We start from the raw sequence: 25,273 nt of genomic DNA on the forward strand, positions 1-25,273 counted from the left end.
CCAAAACTTGGGGTCTATCTTTATGTCTTTTTAACTTACACTGTGTATTTTAAGTAAAAGTTTTAGTCTTGATGCAAAAAATGGTGACAATTTCTGCCCTACTTTATATAGAAGATCACGTCAGTGATGCCTCTGGTTTCTGTTAGCCCTGAAATTGCTGAGTAAAATTTGTTTGCAGCAAAGTTGGTAATAAAAAAAATAAAATTCATTGATTTCCGTGGATTATTGCAGTCTCTAATTGCAGTCTCTAATCCTGAACCCAAAGCAGTGACTTGAAATGGTTTGGTTGATATGCTGGTGCCCTATCAGCATGTTTCAGCGAGGCTGGGAAGAGAAATAGGGAGAAAAAGCACGAGAGAAGTAACTGAAGTGAAGTACAGCATTTGCTGTGTCTCCACAATATCAAGCACAGCTTTGCACATCTGTTTCTGGGTAAATCTGGCTTTCCTGAAAACTCTGCTGCAGGTAACAAACCGACTTGTTATCATTCTATCACATTAACAGGGTAAGTCCATCATCAGTAATTTACTCGATGGTTAGCAAGGTTTTGCCTTCAGCAAAATCCATCATCTGAGTACCAGTGCTTCAATTCTATAAATTAAGTACATATAAATAAGCCACGAAGATGATCAGAGGGCTGGAGCAGCTCTCCTGTGAAGACAGGCTGAGAGAGTTGGAGAGCCTGGAGAAGAGAAGGCTTCAGGGAGACCTTAGAGCCCCTTCCAGTACCTAAAGGGGCTACAGGAGAGATGGGGAGGGACTCTTGATCAGGGAGAGGAGAGATAGGACGAGGGGTGATGGTTTTAAATTGAAAGAGGGGAGATTTAGATTAGATACTAGAAAGAAATTCTTTCCTGTGAGGGTGGTGAGACACTGGAACAGGTTGCCCAGAGAAGCTGTGGATGCCCCATCCTTGGAGGGGTTCAAGGCCAGGCTGGATGGGGCTTTGAGCAACCTGGTCTGGTGGGAGGTGTCCCTGCCCAGGGCAGAGGGGTTGGAACTTGAGGATCTTGAAGGTCCTTTCCAACTCTAACCATTCTATGATTCTATGAATAAAGATGTATATATTCACTGAGACATGGAGACTGTTTAGTAGAGAGAGAAAAGGAACCAGCATGTTACTCAGAAATGTGAGTCCATAAACAAAATAAGATTGAAAAAATATTATATTTTTTTTTTAAAAGGGAAAAAAAGCAGTGTGGCTGTATTTGCAGCAGTGTATACCACAGAATATTTACACTGAAGATTAGATTAACTGATGCGATTTGATGGTTTAACAAATTACTTTGGGGAAAAAAAGCTGAAGGGAGAATAAGAGTAAACAAGTTGAAGAGATCTCTTCAATGCGCCGGAATTATTTCTTAATCCTTTTGGTTCTCGTTATGAATGATTCCTGCCTGCAAAGCCATTCTGTTCATGAAGAAGACTTTAAAACATGTATCACCACACCAAAAGGTCGCTGTGAGCATCCAGCAGAGAGGAGGAAAAAGACCTGACTGGTGTTACCCTGTGAGTGATACCAGATCAGCTAAGAATTTGGGCATTTATGCCGTCATTCCTTTACCTGCATGTTTCAATTTTTTTTGTTGGTTTGTCTTTCTGCATTTTTTTCGGCCATTAGAGAAATACGTGTGAAAAGTATAACCCTTCTAAAACAAAAAGAATCTGTTTTAAAACACGCTGTTTGCAAGCTCTTGGGATGTTTTAGGAAGAAGTGGCATGGCAATTAGTATTAAGGGAACCTAAGGCATCGTAAATAGTGAAGCGGTAAGGGTTTTTTTTCCTCTCTTTGCTGAAATATATTGTAATTCTTCCCAGTTCTCACCAGGTGGCAATAGCATGGCCATAAAAGTCTCGTTTTACTGAAGTGGGGAACAGTTAGCCATGAGGAAGTGATGTATCCCTGTGCTGCAATCGTCCAGGAAACAGATTAAAGTCCCCAGCAAAGTTCAGATTTCCGTCTAACTTCATCTTTTGCGTGCAGAGCTATAGCCAGTATTGAAACTATTACTTGCTAAGCCTCCAGGTTTTCATTTAACTTGTATCATTTAACTCTTTTCTTTTTTTCATTTTTTTGGGTTTTTTTTTTTTTATTTATTTTAAGAACTTGGATTGTCAAGAATTCATGATGAAGAGCCCTCTTTTGTCCCTCTTACTTGTCTCCGTTCTATTTATGAACAGCTTCTCAGAAGTGCAGGGAAGGAAATGGAAAGGTGAAGGTACAACACAAAACCTGGAAAATATTGCCACTGGAAGATGCTATGACTATACTAGAATTGTGAATCCTGCTGTTGGGTAAGTTTTTGCTGGTTTATGGATTACTTTTTTATGTTCTGTAACAAAAGGGTCACTAATCAGAAGCTTGATGTTTTGTTCCTAGACGGGAAAGTCATGATCCTATTGAAGCCAACATACTTGTGGCTGGCTGGAAACAAAAAATTCAGCTTTTTATATCGCATTTCTCCTCCCCCTAGTGCCACAGTGTTCTCTAAAGAGAACACCACAAGGAAATGGTGGAGGTGGTATTTCTGAAGTACTAACTCTGGCAGTGCTCCTGGGAAGACCAGCTTTACTTTGCGTGCCTCGTATGGCAGGTCACCTAAGAGGGAAAATGCCACACTTTATAGCTATATCCTGTAGTACTGAAAGAGCCTGTTTAGCTCATCCACCTGAAAAATCAAGTAGTAATCCACTGCTGAAGTATAATCACCCATGAGCTTTCACTGCCAGCATTAATTACACAGAACTGGGCAAAAGTCACGTACTTTGCTAAAATTACCACTTTTTTCTTTCGTCCTTATGTTATTTGGGCTTCAGTAAAAAGGGAAAAAAAAAATCTAAGAAGGACAGCCTCCTGGAGTTCAGTCCTTTATTCTGCCACTGAAATTCTTCTCGATAGACTGAAGTGGTATTTGCAGAGAGGGCCTGGCTGGGTTTCTGCAGCACTGAACTGTGGTCTTAGAACAGGTTTAGTTTGTGTTGCATCATATCAGCAAATATCACCTCCTTCCCCCAACCTCCCATTTTCAGTTCCTGCTGCAAAACAGGAAGATACAGGTTGATGGCTTTTAACAAAGGCAAAGCAACATGTTTCTTCCTTTATAACATTTTTAATTTATAAGAGGCATTTCTTCTCGTGAAAGAAGAAATCCTCCTAATGCCAATAACACGGTACTAAAATTTCAGCTGAACAATTCAAGTTTGGCAAATTTATAAACACGTCACAGTGGAAGGTGCCAGTAAACTTTAACTATAGGCTTCTACACACCTACAAGATAATATATTGTATAAACTATAACAACTTAAGTCAGTTAACGGTTGTGTTGGTATATGAAATCTGGTCTTGCAATAGGCTCTAGATAAGGTAAAGTTCCTATTGGAGTTAACAGCTCTCCGTTTACATCTGAAGCAAGACATGACTAGTAATAAAGAATACACTAAAATGAGCAACATAAAGGATTGTTACTATGGAAATGTTTAACTTTATCGTTAACTGATTGGGACTTTTAGAAATGTAAATACAGAATCCTTGAAAGTATTTCAATATGTCTCGTGTTTATGACAGTTTTGTGGTCTAGTTAATTCCTGTGACATTTTCACAGTATAATTTTAAAACTGAGAAGTCTGAACACATTCATCAAAGTATTCTTGGTCAGAACAGCATGAAGCCAGGCTGCACATTAGGACTGCTTTCCTGAGTTAAGGTCCAAAATGACATTATAAAAAGAAGCGCTGCACGATTAATTTCATGTTATGTATTTTTTCTCTTTCCCTTAGGTCTATAAGAAAATAGCATAATCTAAACAAAATGGAAATTTCATATTGCACAGGTGCAAAACAGATATTCCAATTATTTACAACCCTTTCTGTTCATTGTCTGTTTCTTAATTGCCCCCAGGCTAGCTTTTACAGAGGCATGGCCACCTGGGTAGTTTTGCTTCTGAATTTATGTGCGAATTAAATATTTTTAAAAAATACTTTGCAAACGGAAAAGAAGCTAGAAAAGCATGTCTTTACACTGCAACATAGTCAAAACATAAAGATGTTTATAGAAACAGAAGAAAAACTTCCCCTTAACATTAAAACAGAACATGCAAAATAGCAGCTAAAAGATGCATTTTACAAAATGTTATGGTCATGTAGAAGTGTGAGATTTGGATGAAAATCATGTTTGAAATTTTCTGGTAGGAGTACAAATGTTGCTGTAGTGCATTTCCCCTGTATTTACTTGTAGTATATAATGGAAGTTTTGAAAACATTTTTTGTTTTTTAACAGACTAGTAGGAAGTAAATCTAATATGACTTATTAGTGTCTATTAAGACTGGAAGGAATTGTCCTGAACTACAGTCTTTCCCCACCCTGTAGTTTCAAAAAGTATTTTTGCCAGCTAAGAAATTTGGAGTAACAGGGCAGAATAATCCTTTTGGTTTACAAGCTGTTCAAACCTGGATGAGAAGACATGAAGAAAAAAAATGCAATATGTGAATTAACCAGAAAATTACTGCTGGATTCAACTGTCAAGAAAGATGTTAAAGAGTTCAGTTGATCATAATTTACAAGTACTAGCATGAATAACTGAGTGCTTACAGTACACAGCCCTTCAGCAGAAAGAGAGATAAGTATATACAGTTGTCAGCAGCTAAAATTTAACAGCTTTACATCAGAAAAAGGGTGTGAATCCTTTTATCAAGTAGGGCTATTTAAACATTGGAACTACTGGTCAAGGGTCATATTGTATGACTAAAGATTTCCAGATCAAGATCCCCTATGTGCTTACAGAATACTGGGTTTTTCTATATAAAGATCAAGATCCCTTATGTGCTTACAGAATACTGGGTTTTTCTATGTAGCTGTGGGAAGCACGACCAGAGATGACTGTAAGGGGCTCTGTGGTCTGTTTCCTGCACGGGAGCTGCGTCCCTCATCACAAGGGGTCCTTCAACTTTAAAGTGTCTGTGAGACTCAACATCACAAAGCAGCTCCTTAAAGAATCTCATCAGGAGAAGCGCCAGCAGAAACCCTGCTGTTTATGGATGACAGTAAATGAGCAAAACACTCTAATGGCACAGTTTGGTTTACTAATCAGGACTGCTGCTGTTCAAGCCACAGCTTGGCCGTTGCAGCTGTGTGCACATAAAATACATTATTCTGTTCTGCCCAGTGTTCCCAGCGTAGACGTTGTCACAGCAGATGTGGGGAAGGTGCTGTGGGGAAAGTGGTGAAAGTAGCAATTCCCTTTTTAATTACTCCAGGCAGGCTCAGAGCTGTGACAGATGAGATCCCGCAAATCCAGGGAGATAAGACACTCCCGTCCCTGGGTGGCTTGTCCTGTCCTTCTGCAGGAGATTATTGTCCCCAAGGCAGAGCTGGCAGAAGGGGACCTCTGAAGTGCACAGCCCAGCATCTTATTTCAGACCTCCCTTCACAAGCAGATAAATGTTGAATCCTGACAGTATTCTTGTAGCTACTTCACAGTGACAGCACGTGTCCCATGCTCGTGGTGCTCATTCCATCCAGGTAAAGCTGCACAGTCCTGGGGCCAATATAGACAGAAGGCATCTCTTTGTCAAAATCATTATTCTGTCATTGAAACTGTTTAGTAACTCCTCCTGCACTCCAATCTGACATTTTAAGATTAGTTTTATATTTACATTTCAGCTATGCTTTAATTGAAATGGCTTTTTGAATCCGGAAGATTTCAAAGAAAAGCATTTTCTTTAGTATTTCTACAATGCTGGACAGTGTATACTGTACCTTCCAAGATTTTTGTTGAATTAGGATGTATTTCTAATTCCACACTGTAAATCCTAATGTTTTCCTTGCTTTCCTTCCTAATCTGCTCCTGTCAGGAGTCAGGAAGAGACAAGATCTATGTGTTCTTCCTGGGTTTGCAAGTTTTCCATCACCCTGACTTCAGTTTTGTATCTTAAACTTGTGGGCATTTCAGTTAGGGAATTTGAAGAAGTTGGAAACAAATTACTTTCTTGCTCTGCTTTGAAAAAACAATTCTGCTATTGTTTGTTTCAATTATTACAGTGAGAAAAATTGTTCAGCGATGTGGGAAGCGTTTAAAAATGCATTTATTAACAAGGATCCTTGCAACATTCTACCTAAGGACTATGAATTATTCATCAACCTGTCATTGCACACAATTCCACCTAGCAAGGTAATGATTATTAATGTTACGTTCAGAGTCCTGTGACATCCAGCAGATTTTCCGTGACACGGTTCCAGATTGACCAAGAGTCATTCTGTGGGTGACTCGTGATCCCTTATTTTTGGCCTGTTTGTAGTTTACAGATGGCATTTTTCAGTGTGTTTGGCTGCATTTATTTTACGCGGTAACTTCTCGGCAGCTTCTCTCTTTTCCTACCAAAGATCCCCCATTTTTCCTGCTGTGCCGTGGGCTCTGCCGTGGTCCCTCAACTTCCCCTTCTGCTTTGCCTCACGTTAGGTGCTCTGCTGGCAAAGACTCTGCCTGCTATCGTCTTTTGCTTCCGCTCCTCACAGCCAAGTCTCAGGGCAATGACTTGTTAAACATCAACACGTTAAACAAGCAAAAGCAGAAATGAGGTAAGAGGCTGTTATATGTTGGAAAACAGTGAGGGTTTGATGTGCTGGAAGTACAAAACCCACGACTCTTCATGCCATCCTGTCCCATCAGAACGTGCCGTTTGGCTTTCTCTTAAAAAATTGTGCTTTCAAACAGTTTTTCCTCCAGCACAATTATTCCTTATCTCTAAATGATACAGACCAAACCAATACATACTCCTGTCAACATGGCTCGATTCATGAGAGAGTTTTTGCAAACACAGAAATAGCAGCTAGACCTATGATTTTTTTCACACCATAAGCCAACACAGTAGTGTGAGAGAATTCTGATAAGCTGTATCTGGCTTATAAATATATGCCTTCCCTTTTTTATTCCCTTTCCCTAGGTCTGTATGCTGAGGAAGGCAAAGCTAGGCCTAACTATATTAAATATAGGTCTATCTCTATAACCATCACGCCCCTCAAGCCTCTAGTGATCAGAATTCACACCACTGTAAAAAAAACAATTTTCATCCTCTAAAGAGGTAGCTAACATTTCGGGTTACTAGCTTTATTTTGAAAGAAATACCAAAACGTGTTTTAAACTGTTTTTGACACCCCATAATCTCATTGTGTCCATACCCAAATGACGGTTCATTTCTTCTCTATTTATTTTTTTTTTTTTTCCGTTTTTTATATAGTCTCTCTTCTGGGAAAATAACCAGCTGCTGGTCAATACCTTTGCTGGCAGAGGCCGTCGCTTCATGTCTCTGGGAGATACTCTGTTTGGCTTCTTTGGAGATTTTCTGAACTGGTGTGGGCAGGCAGGGAGCACTGGTAAGACGACGGGTGCTATATTCAACATCTCTCTGTAAAACCATAATGGGACCGACTGCCTGTGTTCTGGAGGAGCTAATTTTGCTCCCACCCCACAAAAAAGCAGGGGTAGCTCCACTCTCTCGTTCCCTCCTGCTTTGGGTGAATATTTGACGTTGCAGGCAGGGGAGCACACGGTGAAAAATGGAAACAGTGCTGTGCTGGAGATAAACCTCCTGCTCAGTCCCCTGAGTGTGGAGCTCTCTGCATCCTGCGTATAGAGTTAGAGCCATTTCAGCCAAATTATGAAATCCATAGAATGTCTCTGTTTGTGTAAACTGCAAAGGGTGGGAAATGACAGAAAAAAATCCCAGCTTTCAGCGTTACGTCAGACCATCCTGTACGCTCAATGAGTAACACGCAAATATATTTAATCACTTTCTAAGGTCACTTTTTATGACCGTTACCATCCCTCTGATAGCACAAATCACATGCCTTTCTACAGAACCGGACTATGAATCCTGCCCTACCATGGAGGACTGTGAAAACAACGCGGTGGACTCTTTCTGGAGGATGGCCTCCATCACTGTGAGTAGAGCGTTGGTGCTGCCTTCGTGCATTGGGGAGTGTGTCCCTGGAGGGTCAGGAAAGCAGCACCAGATCAAAACAGATCAAAGCCTAGATACAAATACACTTTTTTAGACCAGGTGCAGTGTTTTAGCAAGAGGAACCTAACTTTCACTTCAGCTCCATAATGCATTAAAATTCTGTGTTAGCTTTGTTAATCTATATTAAGCATATACTCACACTAGTTGCCTACTGAATACAGGCCCTAAGTGACATTTGGTCTTTATTCACAGATCAAACCCAACACAGAGTGCCAAAATGCTTTCTTCTTGTGCTGAAAAAACCTATTTATAGGTGTGAGAAAATTGTTTGAAAAGGTGCACTGAATTAACTCATTGGCTATTTAGTTCTTGTCCTCTCTGCTGCAGTGGCCTGCGACAATGCTAGTTCAGTATTCTTTTCAGAATTCTAATATTCTTGGTAAAATTCTTTCCTTGGTCATTGTGGCTTGCATAACGCCGAGTCATATGACAAATCTGTAAGATGAGTTCTGAAAAAAAAAATAATTGTTATGTATTTCAGTACGCAAAGCAGAGCTCTGGGGTGATACATGTCTTGTTGAACGGTTCTTCTGTCGGAGGAGCTTATCCAGAGCCAGGGTAAGAAAACGGACTTATTTCTGTGTACAAGGTCTGATGCCTACAAAAAAAAGCATCAGCCAGTTGTTTGGGTCTTCCACTGCACAACGCACGGGAAGTGTAGCTGAAAGAGGCTGTTGCATCAAAGTCTGTTGAGTTGTGGGGACAACTGTTAATTGTCCCCAGCTGTAGGAATTAACATGAAATGGATGGAAACAATCCTTTTGACTCCCACATTCTACAAACTGCTGTGGCAAGCAGGATAAATGCTCTTTGAAAGCAGCCTTCAAGTCAGCCAATGCACTGTGGCAAAATGTGTCCGTCGTGAAAAAGATGACTTGTTATGAAATTTCTGTTCAGGGACATGTCCAAGGAGAGGACATCCTTACAGGGAGTGTAGCCTCTGTCAGGCCTAGGGGCAAACTTTGTAAGTTCTGCAGTGAAAGTGTTTGTTCCTGCTGTTTCTTCGTGACCAGGAGAGGAGGTACTGTGAGATCCATCGTGGATTAAGAGAGCAAAAATGATCTTTGAGAAGAATAATAGCAAGGAGTGGCTTCCTTTTCTCCTTATTTCCTTATATATAAAGGACAGATGTATTTCCCCTGATTTATAGGTGTGCTACTAGGCAGAAGTTCATCTAAGCTTATAATGGAAATTTATTGTAAAAACACACCCTTAAGAAGTCTTATTGAATATGTGGCTGTTGTGACTGCCTGCTTTTGATGAAAAATACATCTTTTCTCACTCAGTTACTGGCTTGTCCAAGGCAGATTTAAAAAAAAATAAATTAAAAAGCCCATAGAACAGATTCTACTCCTGTGTGTTCACTGAAGACTAAAAATAAACATTGAAAAGTAAATTTTATCTCCAGATAGAAGAGAAACAAGAACCATCTGTTCCAAAACACCCACTCACCTCCATGGTTCAAAAGATCCATCTCCCTACACAGCTTTCAGTTAATCAAGAAGATTTATATGGTCTCCTTGGGTTGGTTGGGTGGTCAGCTGGGATCAAGTCTTCTGCTGATGATAACGCTTCGCAGCTGGTCAATGTCCAGAATCCAGTATAGAGTCCTTATTTCAGAAACAGGTTCCTTATTTCTGTTAATCTACACATTCCTTATTTCAGAAACCCATTACACATAAGTTAATTCTTTACACCAGTTCCCTGGGTTACCTGCCTGGTGGTGTCATGACCAGTGACACTTCTACCCCTGGAACACAGCCTGCCATGAAAACAAAAAACAAAACTGGTTACTCCATCTGTTTTCTTTGCTGTGTATCTCCTGGCCCATTTGTAACTGAATTCATTTAAGAGATCTTGTTTGAAAGAGGCTTGGAGTTGAATAATTAATAGCCGAAAGTAATCTGAAAGATCTGCCTGTCTTCCTAAACATTTCTCTGCTCTGTTTTCAGGCACTTCAAAGCCACTTCTAAAGTTTATCCTGAGTTAGTTTGTACACTTAAATAATCATTAAGTCACCTGTTACCATTTCAGTTAAAGTTTATTTCTCACTTCACTGTAAAATAACTTTGCTCATCTGCACAGTTTGCATTTAGTTGGCAAACTTCTTTAATAACATTAGTTGTTTCAAAAATTGGTTTACTGAAGCCAATTGTACACTGTTTTTCCACAGTTTCTGACTCCTCTAGTTAAAGATTTCTTTATGTTTTGGAGAAAGCTGCATTTTTGCTGGCAATAATATTTGCATGAATGAGCAAATGAATTAAAAATAACTGGAATCTTTAGCTTTGGTTATATTTGCACTATGTATTTAAGACAAGGTTGGACACCTCAGACGGACAGACAAACCTGCTGCTGCTTCTACTGGTCTCTGGTTAGTCACCCCTAACTGGAGCTGACCAGAGAGGGCAACTGTTGGCATCCGCCTCCTCATATTCCACTTCTTCAGAAGTTTAAATTAACTTGCTAAATTAATGACCAGGTCTCAACTGGCTGCCAACAGAGCCTCCACACCACGGCACCAGTAGTTTGCCTGCAGGCACTAGGATAACAGAGCAGTGGTCACATTGCCACCACTGGTCTCGTACAGGAGGTGACAACGAATAGTCCCTTCTACTCTGGGGGGGTCTCAGAGCATTTAAAGTGGCTAAGAGACACTCCAGCCCAGATGGAGACATTTAAGACCCACGATAAGCAAATTAGAGCACACACCTAGGCTCAGGCTTGGACCAAGCGTTCGGTGGAAACACAGCCCTTAGAAGCTTTCTGAAAGGGGTGAAAAGAAAAAGAGCAATTAAAAAGTTGGAAATCATGACAGTACGCCTTGATGGAAGGGTTAGAAATCTGTGGCTTTGAAACACTTGCACCTCACAAAAAAAATCAATTTGCAGGCATTAAAATAATCCTTTGGATTTGACATCTTTAGATTAGATAGTAGGAGGAAATTCTTTGCTGTGAGGGTGGTGAGACACTGGAACAGGCTGCCCAGAGAAGCTGTGGCTGCCCCATCCCTGGAGGGGTTCAAGGCCAGGCTGGATGGGGCTTTGAGCCACCTGGTCTGGTGGGAGGTGTCCCTTGATCTTCCAACCTGAACCATTCGGTGATTTAGTTGCCATTTTATTTTTTTTTGTTGTAATTGTTATTTAAATACCTATCAAAGTCAATTTACACAAAGCAATAAAGTGGAAGATTCCCTTGGGGAGGGTTGGACACGTCTAGAAGTTTCTCCTTTATGGTCTTATGTATCCTAGACAAATACTTCATGTTGCCATTGCTGTGATTTTGTAGCTAAAAATATATTTGTCTTGAGGCTGTTTTTTTTTTTATTTAAAGTAAAGTTGTATCTAAAAGCAATAACTACAAGAATGACCTTTTTCTTTTTTACTAAGTATCAAATCTTTTCAGGATTTTTTTGTATTTTTTAAAGTTCACTTCGTTCTGGTTCACCTCTAAGTTGTAACTTTTTTTTCAGCTGAGCCCCACTAAGGATGAAGAATATGAAAACAAAGCTTCTGATTAAATAAATGCCTTTGACCTTTGAGGACATTCCGAATGTGAATCAGATTTTCTCATCTCTGTATCGAGTCTGATTGTAATCAGAAGATAAAAACGTAAAATCGAGCAATAGTTGCCATTTTATTTTTTTGTTGTAATTGTTACTTAAATACCTATCAAAGTCAATTTACACAAAGCAATAAAGTGGAAGATTCCCTTGGGGAGGGTTGGACACGTCTAGAAGTTTCTCCTTTATGGTCTTATGTATCCTAGACAAATACTTCACGTTACCATTGCTGTGATTTTGTAGCTAAAAATATATTTGTCTTGAGGCTGTTATTTTTTTATTTAAAGTAAAGTTGTATCTAAAAGCAATAACTACAAGAATGACCTTTTTCTTTTTTACTAAGTATCAAATCTTTTCAGGATTTTTTTGTATTTTTTAAAGTTCACTTCGTTCTGGTTCACCTCTAAGTTGTAACTTTTTTTTTCAGCTGAGCCCCTCTAAGGATGAAGAATATGAAAACAAAGCTTCTGATTAAATAAATGCCTTTGACCTTTGAGGACATTCCGAATGTGAATCAGATTTTCTCATCTCTGTATCGAGTCTGATTGTAATCAGAAGATAAAAACGTAAAATCGAGCAACCCCTTATCCTACAGAAGGATCAGAGCCTTGATTAATGCAAAGGGGAAAAAGATTATTTCTTTTTCATGTTCTTAATAGTTCTAAAAATTTGTTTCTTGAATCAGTTTTTTTGCAGATTATGAAATACCTAATCTCCAGAAAGACAAAATCTCACAAATTGTCATCTGGGTTGTGGATGATATCAAAGGACCAGATAGGTAAGTTATGTCTTCAAAAAAAATTAATTTCTCCTTTTTCTGACCTGTCTTTAAAATTTCACCTTAGCTTTCAGTTTGATTATATTTGCATAGCAATTAGACTACAAATATTTTGGATGCTCTCACTAAGACAGAAGGCAGACCCTGCTCTTCCCAAAGATTATAGTCATACCAGAATCGGACAAAATATAAATACATTCTAATATTAGTTCTGGAGTCCACTCTTAGTTAGAGAGATGCGTGTGTGGATCTCAGATCTTGAGTGAAGATATAGCACGTACAGTTTTACCAAGAAAAGCGTCAATCTGAATTTTAGATTAAAAACTGACAGGAAATAATTCTTTCACCTTGCCATATGCATTCTTTTCATTTTCACCTGTATTAACTGTTTGAAAATTAGTAGAGACAGGGAAATACCACCAGGGGGCTCATCTTCTCTCAATACTTAAATCTAATAGTAAAAAATAGGCTTTAAACATCTAATTTTGCTGTTAACAAACAAAAAAAAAATTTCAGTCCAAACAGAATAGCTTGTTGGTCAATAGCCAAAGACCATGTGACAATTTGCAACAGAAACATAATGGAAGAAACAAAAAAACCCATTTTAGTCCAAACAGAATAGCTTGTTGGTCGATAGCCAAAGACCCTGTGACAATTTGCAACAGAAACATAATGGAAAATTGATTCTGAATTAAAAAAATGAAATCATTAGGCCTCGTTTGGAACTGATAAAAGGATGAATTAAACAGTCTGTTTGAAAAAAAAACAAACATGCAGCTCACCTTTGCAAAGGTCACCCTTATTACAATGAAAAATTAAGAAAAACACTGGGTGTTAATTTATCTTTCAGTTTGTGCTTGTCTGGGTGCATGGGAATATTAGTGTATTTTTATTAATTGCTTTTTACAATTATTTTGTTGGTCCTTATATGATTTCTTTAGAGTCAGGAGTATTTATTGACCAATGGGTAAGTAGCACTGGCCTTAATACTTGACATCAGTGCAAGTTTTAGAGGTCTCAGTAGGTTCTGTACCATGCTAAACTTTCATTTGCTAATTGCACCACAAATTAAAAAATCAGTGCTAGACACATAAGCTATGTCTAGGACTGTTTCTGGTTTTTCTCCCTTCTTGTGTTTTTCTATTGTTCTGTATTCAAGAGAGACGAAGAAGCTTCTAACAAGAAGAATAATTCTAATTTATTATAACCAACTTATTCTGGAAAGACAGCTAGCATCAACTTTAGCACTACCAAAATAGTTGCCAAATAATATTACAAATGAAACACTTACTTAACTATTTTACAAACTTATTTAGCTTTTTTTCTGTTTGTCTAGTGAAATATTAAAGGTGGGAGTATTGGTTAACGGAATCTGCAAATGCTACACTGGCTGAAGCCAATCTTCCAGTCTCTGCAAACTCAGTATAAAATATTAAACCACTATAAATAGCAACATACACCAGTTTTCCATAGGTGTTAAGGAATATAGAAGAGGCAAAGTAACAGGGATTTACTTTACTAATTCCATCAAGTTCTGTGAAAGGAAATTAGATAATAACAGACTTGCAATAATACTGAAATCCTTTCTGACAGAGATTCCTGTGGAACTAATACTGTAAAGAAATTAGAAAACAGGCTGAAAACCCTTGGGTATGATGTCACCTGCACTGACAATTACAAGTAAGTGTAAATCCTTCATAAATATGGTGTATTTGTAGAAGCACTTCATCTGTTTTAAATGATTCCCTGCCTTCTGATACTTAAGTGTCATTAATGTTGTGTCTTCAGTATGAGACTGATAGGTTGGAGGGCAATGTCACATCTTTCAGCCTTAGCATTTTTCAGCCATGAATTGAGCAAAAGACTACACCGTATTGTATAATTGTATTATTAAGTGGAACATTGTACTTACCCAGCGTCTGACACAGAAGATAGCCTCATGTGTTCCACTCCACTGTAAAATCTTGATTTGGATAAAAGATTATTTCTTTTTCATGTTCTTAATAGTTCTAAAAATTTGTTTCTTGAATCAGTTTTTTTGCAGATTATGAAATACCTAATCTCCAGAAAGACAAAATCTCACAAATTGTCATCTGGGTTGTGGATGATATCAAAGGACCAGATAGGTAAGTTATGTCTTCAAAAAAAATTAATTTCTCCTTTTTCTGACCTGTCTTTAAAATTTCACCTTAGCTTTCAGTTTGATTATATTTGCATAGCAATTAGACTGCAAATATTTTGGATGCTCTCACTAAGACAGAAGGCAGACCCTGCTCTTCCCAAAGATTATAGTCATACCAGAATCGGACAAAATATAAATACATTCTAATATTAGTTCTGGAGTCCACTCTTAGTTAGAGAGATGCGTGTGTGGATCTCAGATCTTGAGTGAAGATATAGCACATACAGTTTTACCAAGAAAAGCGTCAATCTGAATTTTAGATTAAAAACTGACAGGAAATAATTCTTTCACCTTGCCATATGCATTCTTTTCATTTTCACCCGTATTAACTGTTTGAAAATTAGTAGAGACAGGGAAATACCACCAGGGGGCTCATCTCTCAATACTTAAATCTAATAGTAAAAAATAGGCTTTAAAAACATCTAATTTTGCTGTTAATTTAATTTTAAAAAATAAATAAACAAACAAAAAAAAAATTTCAGTCCAAACAGAATAGCTTGTTGGTCAATAGCCAAAGACCATGTGACAATTTGCAACAGAAACATAATGGAAAATTGATTCTGAATTAAAAAAATGAAATCATTAGGCCTGGTTTGGAACTGATAAAAGGATGAATTAAACAGTCTGTTTGAAAAAAAACAAAACCATACAGCTCACCTTTGCAAAGGTCACCCTTATTACAATGAAAAATGAAGAAAAGCACTGGGTGTTAATTTATCTTTCAGTTTGTGCTTGTCTGGGTGCATGGGAATATTAGTGTATTTTTATTAATTGCTTTTTACAATTATTTTGTTGGTCCTTATATGATTTCTTTAGAGTCAGGAGTATTTATTGACCAATGGGTAAGTAGCACTGGCCTTAATACTTGACATCAGTGCAAGTTTTAGAGGTCTCAGTAGGTTCTGTACCATGCTAAACTTTCATTTGCTAATTGCACCACAAATTAAAAAATCAGTGCTAGACACATAAGCTATGTCTAGGACTGTTTCTGGCTTTTTCTCCCTTCTTGTGTTTTTCTATTGTTCTGTATTCAAGAGAGACGAAGAAGCTTCTAACAAGAAGAATAATTCTAATTTATTATAACCAACTTATTCTGGAAAGACAGCTAGCATCAACTTTAGCACTACCAAAATAGTTGCCAAATAATATTACAAATGAAACACTTACTTAACTATTTTACAAACTTATTTAGCTTTTTTTCTGTTTGTCTAGTGAAATATTAAAGGTGGGAGTATTGGTTAACGGAATCTGCAAATGCTACACTGGCTGAAGCCAATCTTCCAGTCTCTGCAAACTCAGTATAAAATATTAAACCACTATAAATAGCAACATACACCAGTTTTCCATAGGTGTTAAGGAATATAGAAGAGGCAAAGTAGCAGGGATTTATTTTACTAATTCCATCAAGTTCAGTGAAAGGAAATTAGATAAGAACAGACTTGCAATAATACTAAAATCCTTTCTGACAGAGATTCCTGTGGAACTAATACTGTAAAGAAATTAGAAAACAGGCTGAAAACCCTTGGGTATGATGTCACCTGCACTGACAATTACAAGTAAGTGTAAATCCTTCATAAATATGGTGTATTTGCAGAAGCACCTCATCTATTTTAAATGATTCCCTGCCTTCTGATACTTAAGTGCCGTTAATGTTGTGTTTTCAGTATGAGACTGATACGTTGGAGGGCAATGTCACATTTTTCAGCCTTAGCATTTTTCAGCCATGAATTGAGCAAAAGACTACACCGTATTGTATAATTGTATTATTAAGTGGAACATTGTACTTACCCAGCGTCTGACACAGAAGATAGCCTCATGTGTTCCACTCCACTGTAAAATCTTGATTTGGACTGAAATTCTAAATAACGGTTAAAAACACTATTGAATATCTGGAGAATTCCTAGTTATTCACAGTAGATTGTAAGATAAATATAACAGAAGGGAAGCTGTAGACCTGATAGTACTGTTGAGTTTGTTTCGTTTTTTCATGTTTTCCTCAGTTTCCTGCTTGAAAGATGCTAAATAAAATGGTATCTTCACATTTTTTCATGTTTTCCTCAGTTTCCTGTTTGAAAGATGCTAAATAAAATGGTATCTTCACAGGTCTGTCATGTTCTTACTCTGCCTGGATTACCCTGATGATCCTCAGTGTACCCTCTCATCGTAAGTAAAAGAAGTTCAGTCCATCCTCACTGTCCTTACAACCAAATAAATAATGCAGAAGTCATCAGTTCAACAGATTCCATTCCTATTGTCTATTATATATCACCCATACACAATATACAGTATCCTTGAATTTATTACTTAATTGAGTAAGGAGTTTCTGCCTACAAATTGCATACAATTGTCTGTGAGCACCTGCTATTCAAAATCAGGTGTTAATCAGTACTCATCAATCACACAATCACTCCGTAAATCACCAATGGTATGAATGAATTTTGTAAATATCAGTGTTCTGATGCAAAATCTATTACAAATTTGAAATTAATTAATATTCTTCCTTGAATAATGAAGTTGTAAGTCAAATGGCAACAGATCTAAGGGGCATTTCTCCAGTGACTGGAACTTTTGATTCCAAATTTTGAGGAAGTTTCTTTTTAATCTTCCATTTTGTGTGCAAACCCAATTTCTATATTTCAACGTATTTACCTTGGGCCAGTAGGTTATCTGCAGAGAATGCAAATTACATCCAAGATAAAACTTTCCTAATTAGCAATCATCACTCCCAAAGAAGGTTTTAGTAATTTCCTTTCCAATCCATATTTTTCTTTATTATATAAAGAGGATTAATTTATGATTAACAGTGAATTTACAGTAAAGATGGCTGTTTTCAATTGTGGCTAAGTTTCTTAATCTATATGCTGTTACATGCATAGTACACACAAGGTACTTGAACATCTGAATATTAAAAATTCCTCACAGTTTGGAAAGTTGCAGGATACCTAGGTGTATAAAACTTGTTCTCTAGTTACATTATTTTTATGCATGATCCATACACTTGGCTACATCCTCTCTCTTACTGTCCTTTCTGCCCTAATTCAAGAACCCGAAAGTATGTTTTATGTTAATACCTCTGTAATACTGCTAGTAATGATAACTTTTGCTATGAAATCCCTGGTTTGCTGTCCCTGGTTGTGGCAGCAGAGAGGTGTGACTCCTGCTTGCCTGCCTCGGGGTGTGTGGCAGTAGTGGTTCCTGCAGTACCAAAAAGGAGGTGTATATCCCTTTCTGTAGCCTATGTTCAGTTTTTAATAACACCCTTACAGAGAAAGTGAGTATTCTGTGTTCCTGCTGGTCACTGGAAGCTCTCACTCATCTTGTGATGCCACAACATTTATTCTTACACCCAAATTATATCCCAGCACCAACCTATGAAGCTATGATGAAAAAACAGTGGCATTTTAGATACCGCTGGTATCTCCAGACTCCTTCTCAGTAGTAGATGATAGAACAGGCTTCCAGGTCTGTTGAGGCATTTGTTTGTTATTAGATACCAGTTGCATGGTGGATTAAAATAAGGTTTCCTTATCCTGCCAGTAAAGGGTAAAGCTTTTGTTTGTGTGCTGAAGGAAAATACAGTTGTCCCACGCAAAATCACAGCTGTGGACATGGTGACAATATTAACAAACTGGAGAAAAAGCACTTTGCAGGACTTCAAAAAATATAATATTGTGAACTCTTAACAGAAGATTTTTCTCTTCTCCCAAATTTTAAAACCTCAAAGTTTCCCTCAAAGTTTTGTGATGTGGGTGCTGTGACTGTCACGGTGGCTGTCTGCTGTGACGAGACTGATAGCTGGCTTCTCAGCCTCTGGAGAATAATGTCCTGAACCTAAAAGCATCAGGGTTGTGCAAGTGACATTTTTCTGTCCCTGCAGCTCCCCTTACATCAGCCTACCAGAGGAGAGGGTTGTGTTGGGGCAGCAGGGGGGCTGGCTTGGATGAAACGTGCTTGGGGCTCGCTGGGTACTCCCAGTGCCCCTGAACCCCTCTCCAGACTTGAACTATGTTCCTGCTGAGTCAAAATTTGGCTTGTAAACACCCAGATGTTCGAAGAAAACTTGTAAGTAGAAGAATACCCACTAGATGGCATAGATGGCTTGCAAACACAAGCAGAAAGGAAGCCAGATGCAACCTGTTAGTAGTGGTATTTATCACTTGCATTATTGCAACATCAGGGGGACTTAGAAACGGATCTGGATACTGTTGGATGAAGTGCTGTAAAAATGTAGACCTCTAGGAACACTGTGGTCTAGAAGAGCCCTATACAATCTCCAGAGTAAGGCCGGAGACAGTAAGTGGATGTGGAGAGACAAGGAGGCTCAGGTACTAAGGCGGAAAGGAGTGTCCCCAGGGTTTTGCATGCAGACATCCTGTTTATAAAATCAGGACGCGGGGAATCTGGTGGCGAGCTCTTACAAAGAAACTTCTAGCTTAGCACTGCACTCGGCCTGCAAACTTCGTCCTTGGCAACAAACCCCTGATATTTAGAAGAATCCTAACTCAGCTCTGTGCTGTGAACATCCTGTTTGTTTTCTTTTCCCTAGATCTGCAGCAGCAGCACAAAGAGGACTCCTATCTTCAAACAGAGGAGGCAGCTGGGACAAGTTCATGTTTGTTTCCTTTGTAGGCTTTTTATTGAGGTTTGCTTTAGTGCACTAAGTTAATCAATCAACTGAATCCATATCCTCTGTTTGCCTTAGCTGACTATAAATTTGGCTTTAACTGATGTCTAACTGCAATTTCACACTAGTTCTGGGACTGGCAAACCTGCGTATTAAAACACTGCGTACTTCTGTTGAGATACCAACTACTTTTAACATCAAAAATTATTCTACTGCTTCCAGAAATCCTCACCCTTCGTTTCCTTTCCTTGAATAGAAACAACCCATTGCTATTTCCACTTACCCCTATTGTCCCGAATTAAACTGAGACTAATACTTCCTGTGTAAGTAATTCAGAAAGAAAAGTGAAACTACGTCTGTCACACATCTCCCACCCAGTGTCCTCCTTCGTAAAAACAATCCTAGTGTCTGGCCTTGGAAACTAAGAGTCTGATTCTCATGTATGGGGAAGGGGAAATACGAACTCGGATGAGAGAGAGCTTAGATTGCTCACTTGGTGCAAGATACAAGTGAGACAATGAAAAAATTAAACTCATTTTCATAAAAGGTCCAGTACTTGGGCCAAACTTACCTGAAACTATGATACAGAGAGGTTCTGGCTTGCATACAGTATTATACCACATACTCGATGATTGCTTCGTCACCCGCACAGCTGTTCCTCAGCTGGCCATTTCCTGGCCACTGGGTAGCCAAGGGTCAGGAATACCAGGTCTGGAAAGCTCCGTGGGTTTTTCACCGTGATGTGCTTTATGGCATATTGAATTCAGACAAGAAGCTGCCAAGTCAGACATCTGCCTGCTCGCAGTGAGGATGCTGCAGAACATACTGAGGAGACAGCGGATGCCCTCGTGAAGGTCTCCCGTGTTACTTCTGTGAATTATCTAGGTGTTCCAGCTCGATGCTCCTCTAAACCACCAAGACACCCAGCTACCAACATGACACATAAATCTTTGGAAAGAAATAGTTGTTCTTCTAGAAAATAACTTTCAGTAGAATTTTCTTGCATGTTCTCTGTTAGCTTCTGTATTATTTATTTTTGTTTGTCGGGAAACTGGAATTGGATGTTCCTGTTACCTCAGTGCGTCTGATTTAGGACTGCACAGTAGATTTCTGTCCTTTCAGTCCCTGGTACAACTACATCATGTTGTATGTTTGAAAGATAAAATAACTGAAATTTGTTGTTACTTACTTGTCTGCCTTCCATTCTTTTAATAATATTTAATTTGGTTTTAATGCAAATCCCTTTATATTACACACATAGTTGCGTGTCTCCGTGTCACGGGTGGGTTCAGACTCCAGCTTGAAGGATTTTCGTGCCTGTTTGAGACACTTGCAAAAGTACTGAAATTAGAAGTTACAGACCTATTAAAATCTGGGCTGTATTACACCTCAAAAATGTTCCTTCCCTGTGCTGAAACATTAGTCCTTCGATTGGTTCCTTCAACATCCTCCTCATTTTTACTGCTTGTTTGACGCAGTCCGTAACAGCAGCTGCCAGAATAATAAGAGAGGTACCTGTTTGTCACACAGACACAACTCAGACAATTAAACCCAAGCAATTTTGATAAGACTGTTTGTCCACCACATCATGACATGTTTTGGACCACGGGCTGTAGAGACAGTGCACATGAGGCTCACAGACAGGTGTCCCTGCCATCCCTGTGCTGTCCTACCCACTGACCTGCATATTATAGCGTGTCCGGGATGCAGAGATTAGCTGAATTATGGCCTTAACGAGCCATATGCCTCTTAGGCAACTGCCATCCACGAGCTGAGCATCCCAGCTGGCTGGATCTTGCTTTCCAGCCGATGAAAACTTTCCAAGCCTCTGGATGCAGTCCACCCCCGCAGCCCAGCCGGCGCTGGCCGTTACGTATGAAACCACACACACCGTAGGAAGTGCAAAATGGTTCTGTTTTGAAAAAAATAGTAAAAAGCAAAGTAGGATAGATGTGATTCAAATAATTTGAGGTTATTTACTGCATGACCTTACATCAAAAACACCCTCAGAAAACTCTTGCAGTGTTTTCTTACTTCTAAGAAATAAGATTTCTTGCCTCTTCTCCCATTACTTAAACTCAGTAGCAAAGACAGCAATTTTTTTTTTCCAATATCTTTCGAATAAAGTGTCTCAAACTTGCTTGAAAGGCTTGGGAAGGTCTGTAAAGACTTTTAGCTAACCAACTAATATAGCTGGGGAAAAAAAAAAAAAAAAAAAAGGCGGCAAAATTTTAGATGTATCAGCTTCCTGAGATCTTAAAGGCAGCAAATTTCAAGCTGAAAGTGGATCAGTGGTTCTGAGTTTATATAATGGTTTTAATCTGTGCAAAACACCAGTGCTTCTGGCATCTCAGAGGGGCAGCAGTGTCAGCAAAGCGAGCAACAATACGGTCATTTGTTACTCGTGGAGGGAGGGAGAGAACAAAAGTGAACAAAAAGTTTCGAGCAAGAGAATCCCTTGTATCTCTTTTTTTTTATTTCCACATCTACAAAGTGTGTGAATGGTGCTATTTACACATATATTTTACACTTCTGGTGAGAAAGAGAATCCCTTATATCTCTTCTTTTTATTTCCGCATCTACAAAGTGTGTGAATAGTGCTATTTACACATATATTTTACACTTCTGTGGTGAGAATGAGCTACGTCTGCCTGGGCTCTTGTCTTGAATGCTCAGTAAATGCTCTGATTAGCAATGTCTGGTGTAACAGCTGTAGGAAATTTGGAGAAATCATCACGTCTAAAAGGCATCTGCCCTTCTACATAGGCTCATGCAAGCCTGCTGATGTTCAGCAGGGTGCTTCAAGATGCTTCATACATTCGTACTTGTACCAGCAGCACTGCAAAACCAGCTGTCTCTGGACCAGAATTCAAGGGGGAAAATGTTCAATATGAAAACATTATGTACATCACTTCAATAATACTTCTTCAGTAATATTTCTTGCCTTTGCCTGTTTTGTGGACCACTTAAGAACTCAGTTACGTCACGCTTTCATTCCTAATATTGAAATAAATATAATCCCCCCTTCTGCTAACTTACTTATATTTTTTTTTCCTGCTGCATGTGTTCTGGTCGTTGTATCTCACAGAAACCGAACTCTCATTCATAATAATTCATTTTTTTCAGCATGTATGTGCATGCACACATATACATCTGCTTATACCTGCTCTGTCTACTTTTAAATGCAAACTCTGGAGTGCTCTGGAGTAAGAAGTTATGAGAATAAAGCAAGGACAACTTGTTCACCTCTCTGCCCCTTTTATGCTGCTGGTGTTTATTTTTGTCATATTGGCCTTGGTGTGATCTGCAGCTGACACGACTGTGTTTCCGATCTCAAATGTAGTGAAACTTGAACTGAAACCTCAAGAAGTTGTCTAATACTTATTGTTCAAGGATAGCTATCATTCTCAATAGTTTTCCTTTCGATTGGACTAGCTAGAAATAATTCTGATGCATTCTGCTTCAACAACAGAGAGTGTAAAGGGCTTTTAGCAGGGCCAAGAACTTTGGTTTAAAATAGCTTGGTGTGGGGAGGCACGGCATCTTAATTTAGGCAAATGTTAGGGTGGCTCAAGCACCTTAAGAAACGTTATTCTGATTTTCAGGTTTTTCCTAATTCCAGCTTCTGCCGAGTCTAAATTTACTCACCATTTTATGTGAGAAGTGGGGAATATAATCTGCCAGACTTTATTTATACTCTGCAGGCGTTTGATTTCCTATGGTTCTCTGTGAATTTACAAAGGGGAGCTCAGAGGAGACCCTCGTTCCCCCCCGCCCCCAGCAGCTCAAGTACAGGCTGGCGGGGAGGGGGGCGCAGGGAACTGGCCCCTCTTCACCTTCCTCCTCCTCTCCTTCCCGCAGCAAAGGTGAACCTGATCTCACTGCAGGGGAGCTGCTTCGTATTTTTAGCAGAGTGCTTGAGTGGAAAAGCTACCATGTTGGAAGTTTTATAGAAGGAAAATGAAGGAGGAAATCGTATTTAAGAATACACATTGCCTTTAAGTAATAAGGCACCGAAGTCAAATAACTAGCCCTTGACTTGTGACCATTAGACTAGGAATACCTCCAAGCTATGGAAGTGGTGTGGTCGAGTTCCCAAAGTGCAGGCAGAGGGGATGCTCCAGAACTGTCTATCTGGAGTAGCTCAAGTTATACCACTAGTTAGAATAATTAAGAAAGAAATAAGTATTTTTTCATCCAGTAACTGTGTTTGCCTGGGCATCTCTTAGTGATTACACCTGATAAGAGTCTGACATCAGGTGCTAATGAGTGCTTGGATAAGTAATTAATATGGAAAGTCAGGTATTGCAGGCATAAGCTAGGATGATACATCAAGAATTTGGCAAACAGTGGATTGCCAAACTGCAGGGGGAATCTTCTTTTCCCATTTGCAACAGGTAAAGCCAAGAGAGGTCCTCAAGGAAATGACAGGTATTCTGTGTGATGTGCTATGTCAGGGTACAGGTGGGGAAAAGCTCCTAGGTCACACTATGCCGTTTTCAAAACCAGCATGTGAAGAAGCAAATGAGCAAAAAATAAGTATTTAAGGAAAATCTTGCAATCTCATATCCCAGCTGCAGAACGTGCTGGCCTGTGTCATGCTTCATTCTTACTCTTCCTTTTGTTTAAATGAAAGAAGCCAGAAAATCCAGCACTGGGATTTCTGTAAAGCAGAATGAATGCTCCGGGCTTTCACCCCAAATTTTCTGTCACCACTGCCCATTAGCATGGGGTTACATACAAAAGGAGCTGCTGGAATAGTATGAAAAAGGAGTGATGACAAGCAAAGTATGTCATATAGTATGCAAAAAGAAGTTAAGGACAGTAAGAATAACCAATAAACTTGGAAGCCGCAGCAACGACTCGTGGACAAATATTTATATGTGTGTATACAAAAGCATATTTTACATAGCTAGTAAGCAGGAAATACCTTGTTTTTCAAGTTTCTTGTTTTTTGACCTTTGAATCATCACTTGGGTGCTTTCCAAGTGGCAGATCTAACTTCTATAGTCTTTATAGGAGAACTTTTGCCATTTAGACACTCCTGTGCCTGCAGAGCATACTTCTCTATCGGTTTTGTTTCCCTGGCTGCCTCAGTGGGATGGGAGCCACTGGGTATTTCCCTTCAGAGTGTGTGAGCAGCATAATAATTGGGACTGGCCAAAAAACAAGCACTCAATTTCATGAAAGTCAGTGAGGTGACTGCATTTGCTTTTCCTCTGCACTGAAGCTAAACCCTGAAAAAACGTTTTGCCCTAAAGAAAAGTACAACAACCTCATCAGAAATTAGGGTACAATCCTTCACTGCAAACTCTTCTACTGCAGCTGTTCCATTTTGTACAAATTAAACATCTCTTGAGTAAAAAGAAAATGTTTTCTTCCATGTTGAATCGTGATTCATTAAATGTGGGTCCCCTGCTCTGCAGATCAGTGCTTTAAATGCTGTACTCTTAAATGTGTTTGGAGTTTTTTTTAAATTTGTCTACGACATAATTTTCTGACATGTCTAATGTTTCTAAATAGCCATATGAAAAAAAGGTAAAGGTGATAAAGAAGAACAAAGCAACCTGTTTCCTCGGCCTGTTCTGGAGCCACTCTGTAGCTCGTGTCCCCCCTCCACCTCCTTCCCCACCAGCAGTGTGTTGGTTTGTAGGGGATCTCTCGGCACGTGGCCCTTGTGACCTGAGAAAAATCAGTGCACAAACCCCGGCTATGTCTTTCTTTTGTTATAAACCCACAGCAGGAAATTCTTTGGGCAGCAGCAAAGCTTAGGAAGCACCTGCACAAGCACCAGGCTCTCCCAGGGAAGGGGAAGGAGCAGATGGACTGACACTCAAGAGAGCCAGCAGGGGAAACAAGCACAGAAACAGGAGGAAGAAGCTTGGTCCAAAGAGGGAGAATGTTTTGGACCCTTTGGGATCTTTGTTTGCAGTAAACAAAGCAAAAAAAAAAAAAGAAATCAGTCATTAGTGTCTGTTGTCCTGTCTTACACTGAACAGCACAGTCAGTGCTGTCACGGCTCCAAAGGAGCTCGCCCAGCCACAAGCAGAGAAGAAAGTGCTCATCAGACAGACAGAATCACAGAATCACAGAATCTTCTAGGTTGGAAGG

General features: G+C 39.2%; 1 protein-coding gene across 1 annotated transcript; it reads left to right on the forward strand.

The window, feature by feature from the left end:
- The first annotated feature begins 1,953 nt into the window (after positions 1 to 1,953).
- On the forward strand, positions 1,954 to 20,346 carry BST1 (bone marrow stromal cell antigen 1). Its single transcript, XM_014937138.1, has 9 exons — positions 1,954 to 2,295; positions 6,038 to 6,167; positions 7,234 to 7,369; positions 7,854 to 7,936; positions 8,498 to 8,574; positions 12,264 to 12,356; positions 13,950 to 14,036; positions 16,642 to 16,701; positions 19,085 to 20,346. Exons 1-9 carry the CDS (start codon positions 2,126 to 2,128, stop codon positions 19,197 to 19,199), a joined length of 951 nt encoding a protein of 316 aa, XP_014792624.1. The 5' UTR covers positions 1,954 to 2,125; the 3' UTR covers positions 19,200 to 20,346.
- The last annotated feature ends 4,927 nt before the right edge of the window (positions 20,347 to 25,273 follow it).

This window comes from Calidris pugnax, unplaced genomic scaffold (assembly GCF_001431845.1).
Source record: "Calidris pugnax isolate Ruff unplaced genomic scaffold, ASM143184v1 scaffold49, whole genome shotgun sequence".
Lineage (NCBI taxonomy): Eukaryota > Metazoa > Chordata > Aves > Charadriiformes > Scolopacidae > Calidris > Calidris pugnax.

Coding starts and splice junctions, on each gene's coding strand:
- BST1 (XM_014937138.1), top strand. CDS start 2,126: ATGATGAAGAGCCCTCTTTTGTCCCTCTTACTTGTCTCCGTTCTATTT. Junction 12,357..13,949: donor GATATCAAAGGACCAGATAG/GTAAGTTATGTC, acceptor CCTTTCTGACAG/AGATTCCTGTGGAACTAATA. Junction 16,702..19,084: donor CCTCAGTGTACCCTCTCATC/GTAAGTAAAAGA, acceptor TCTTTTCCCTAG/ATCTGCAGCAGCAGCACAAA.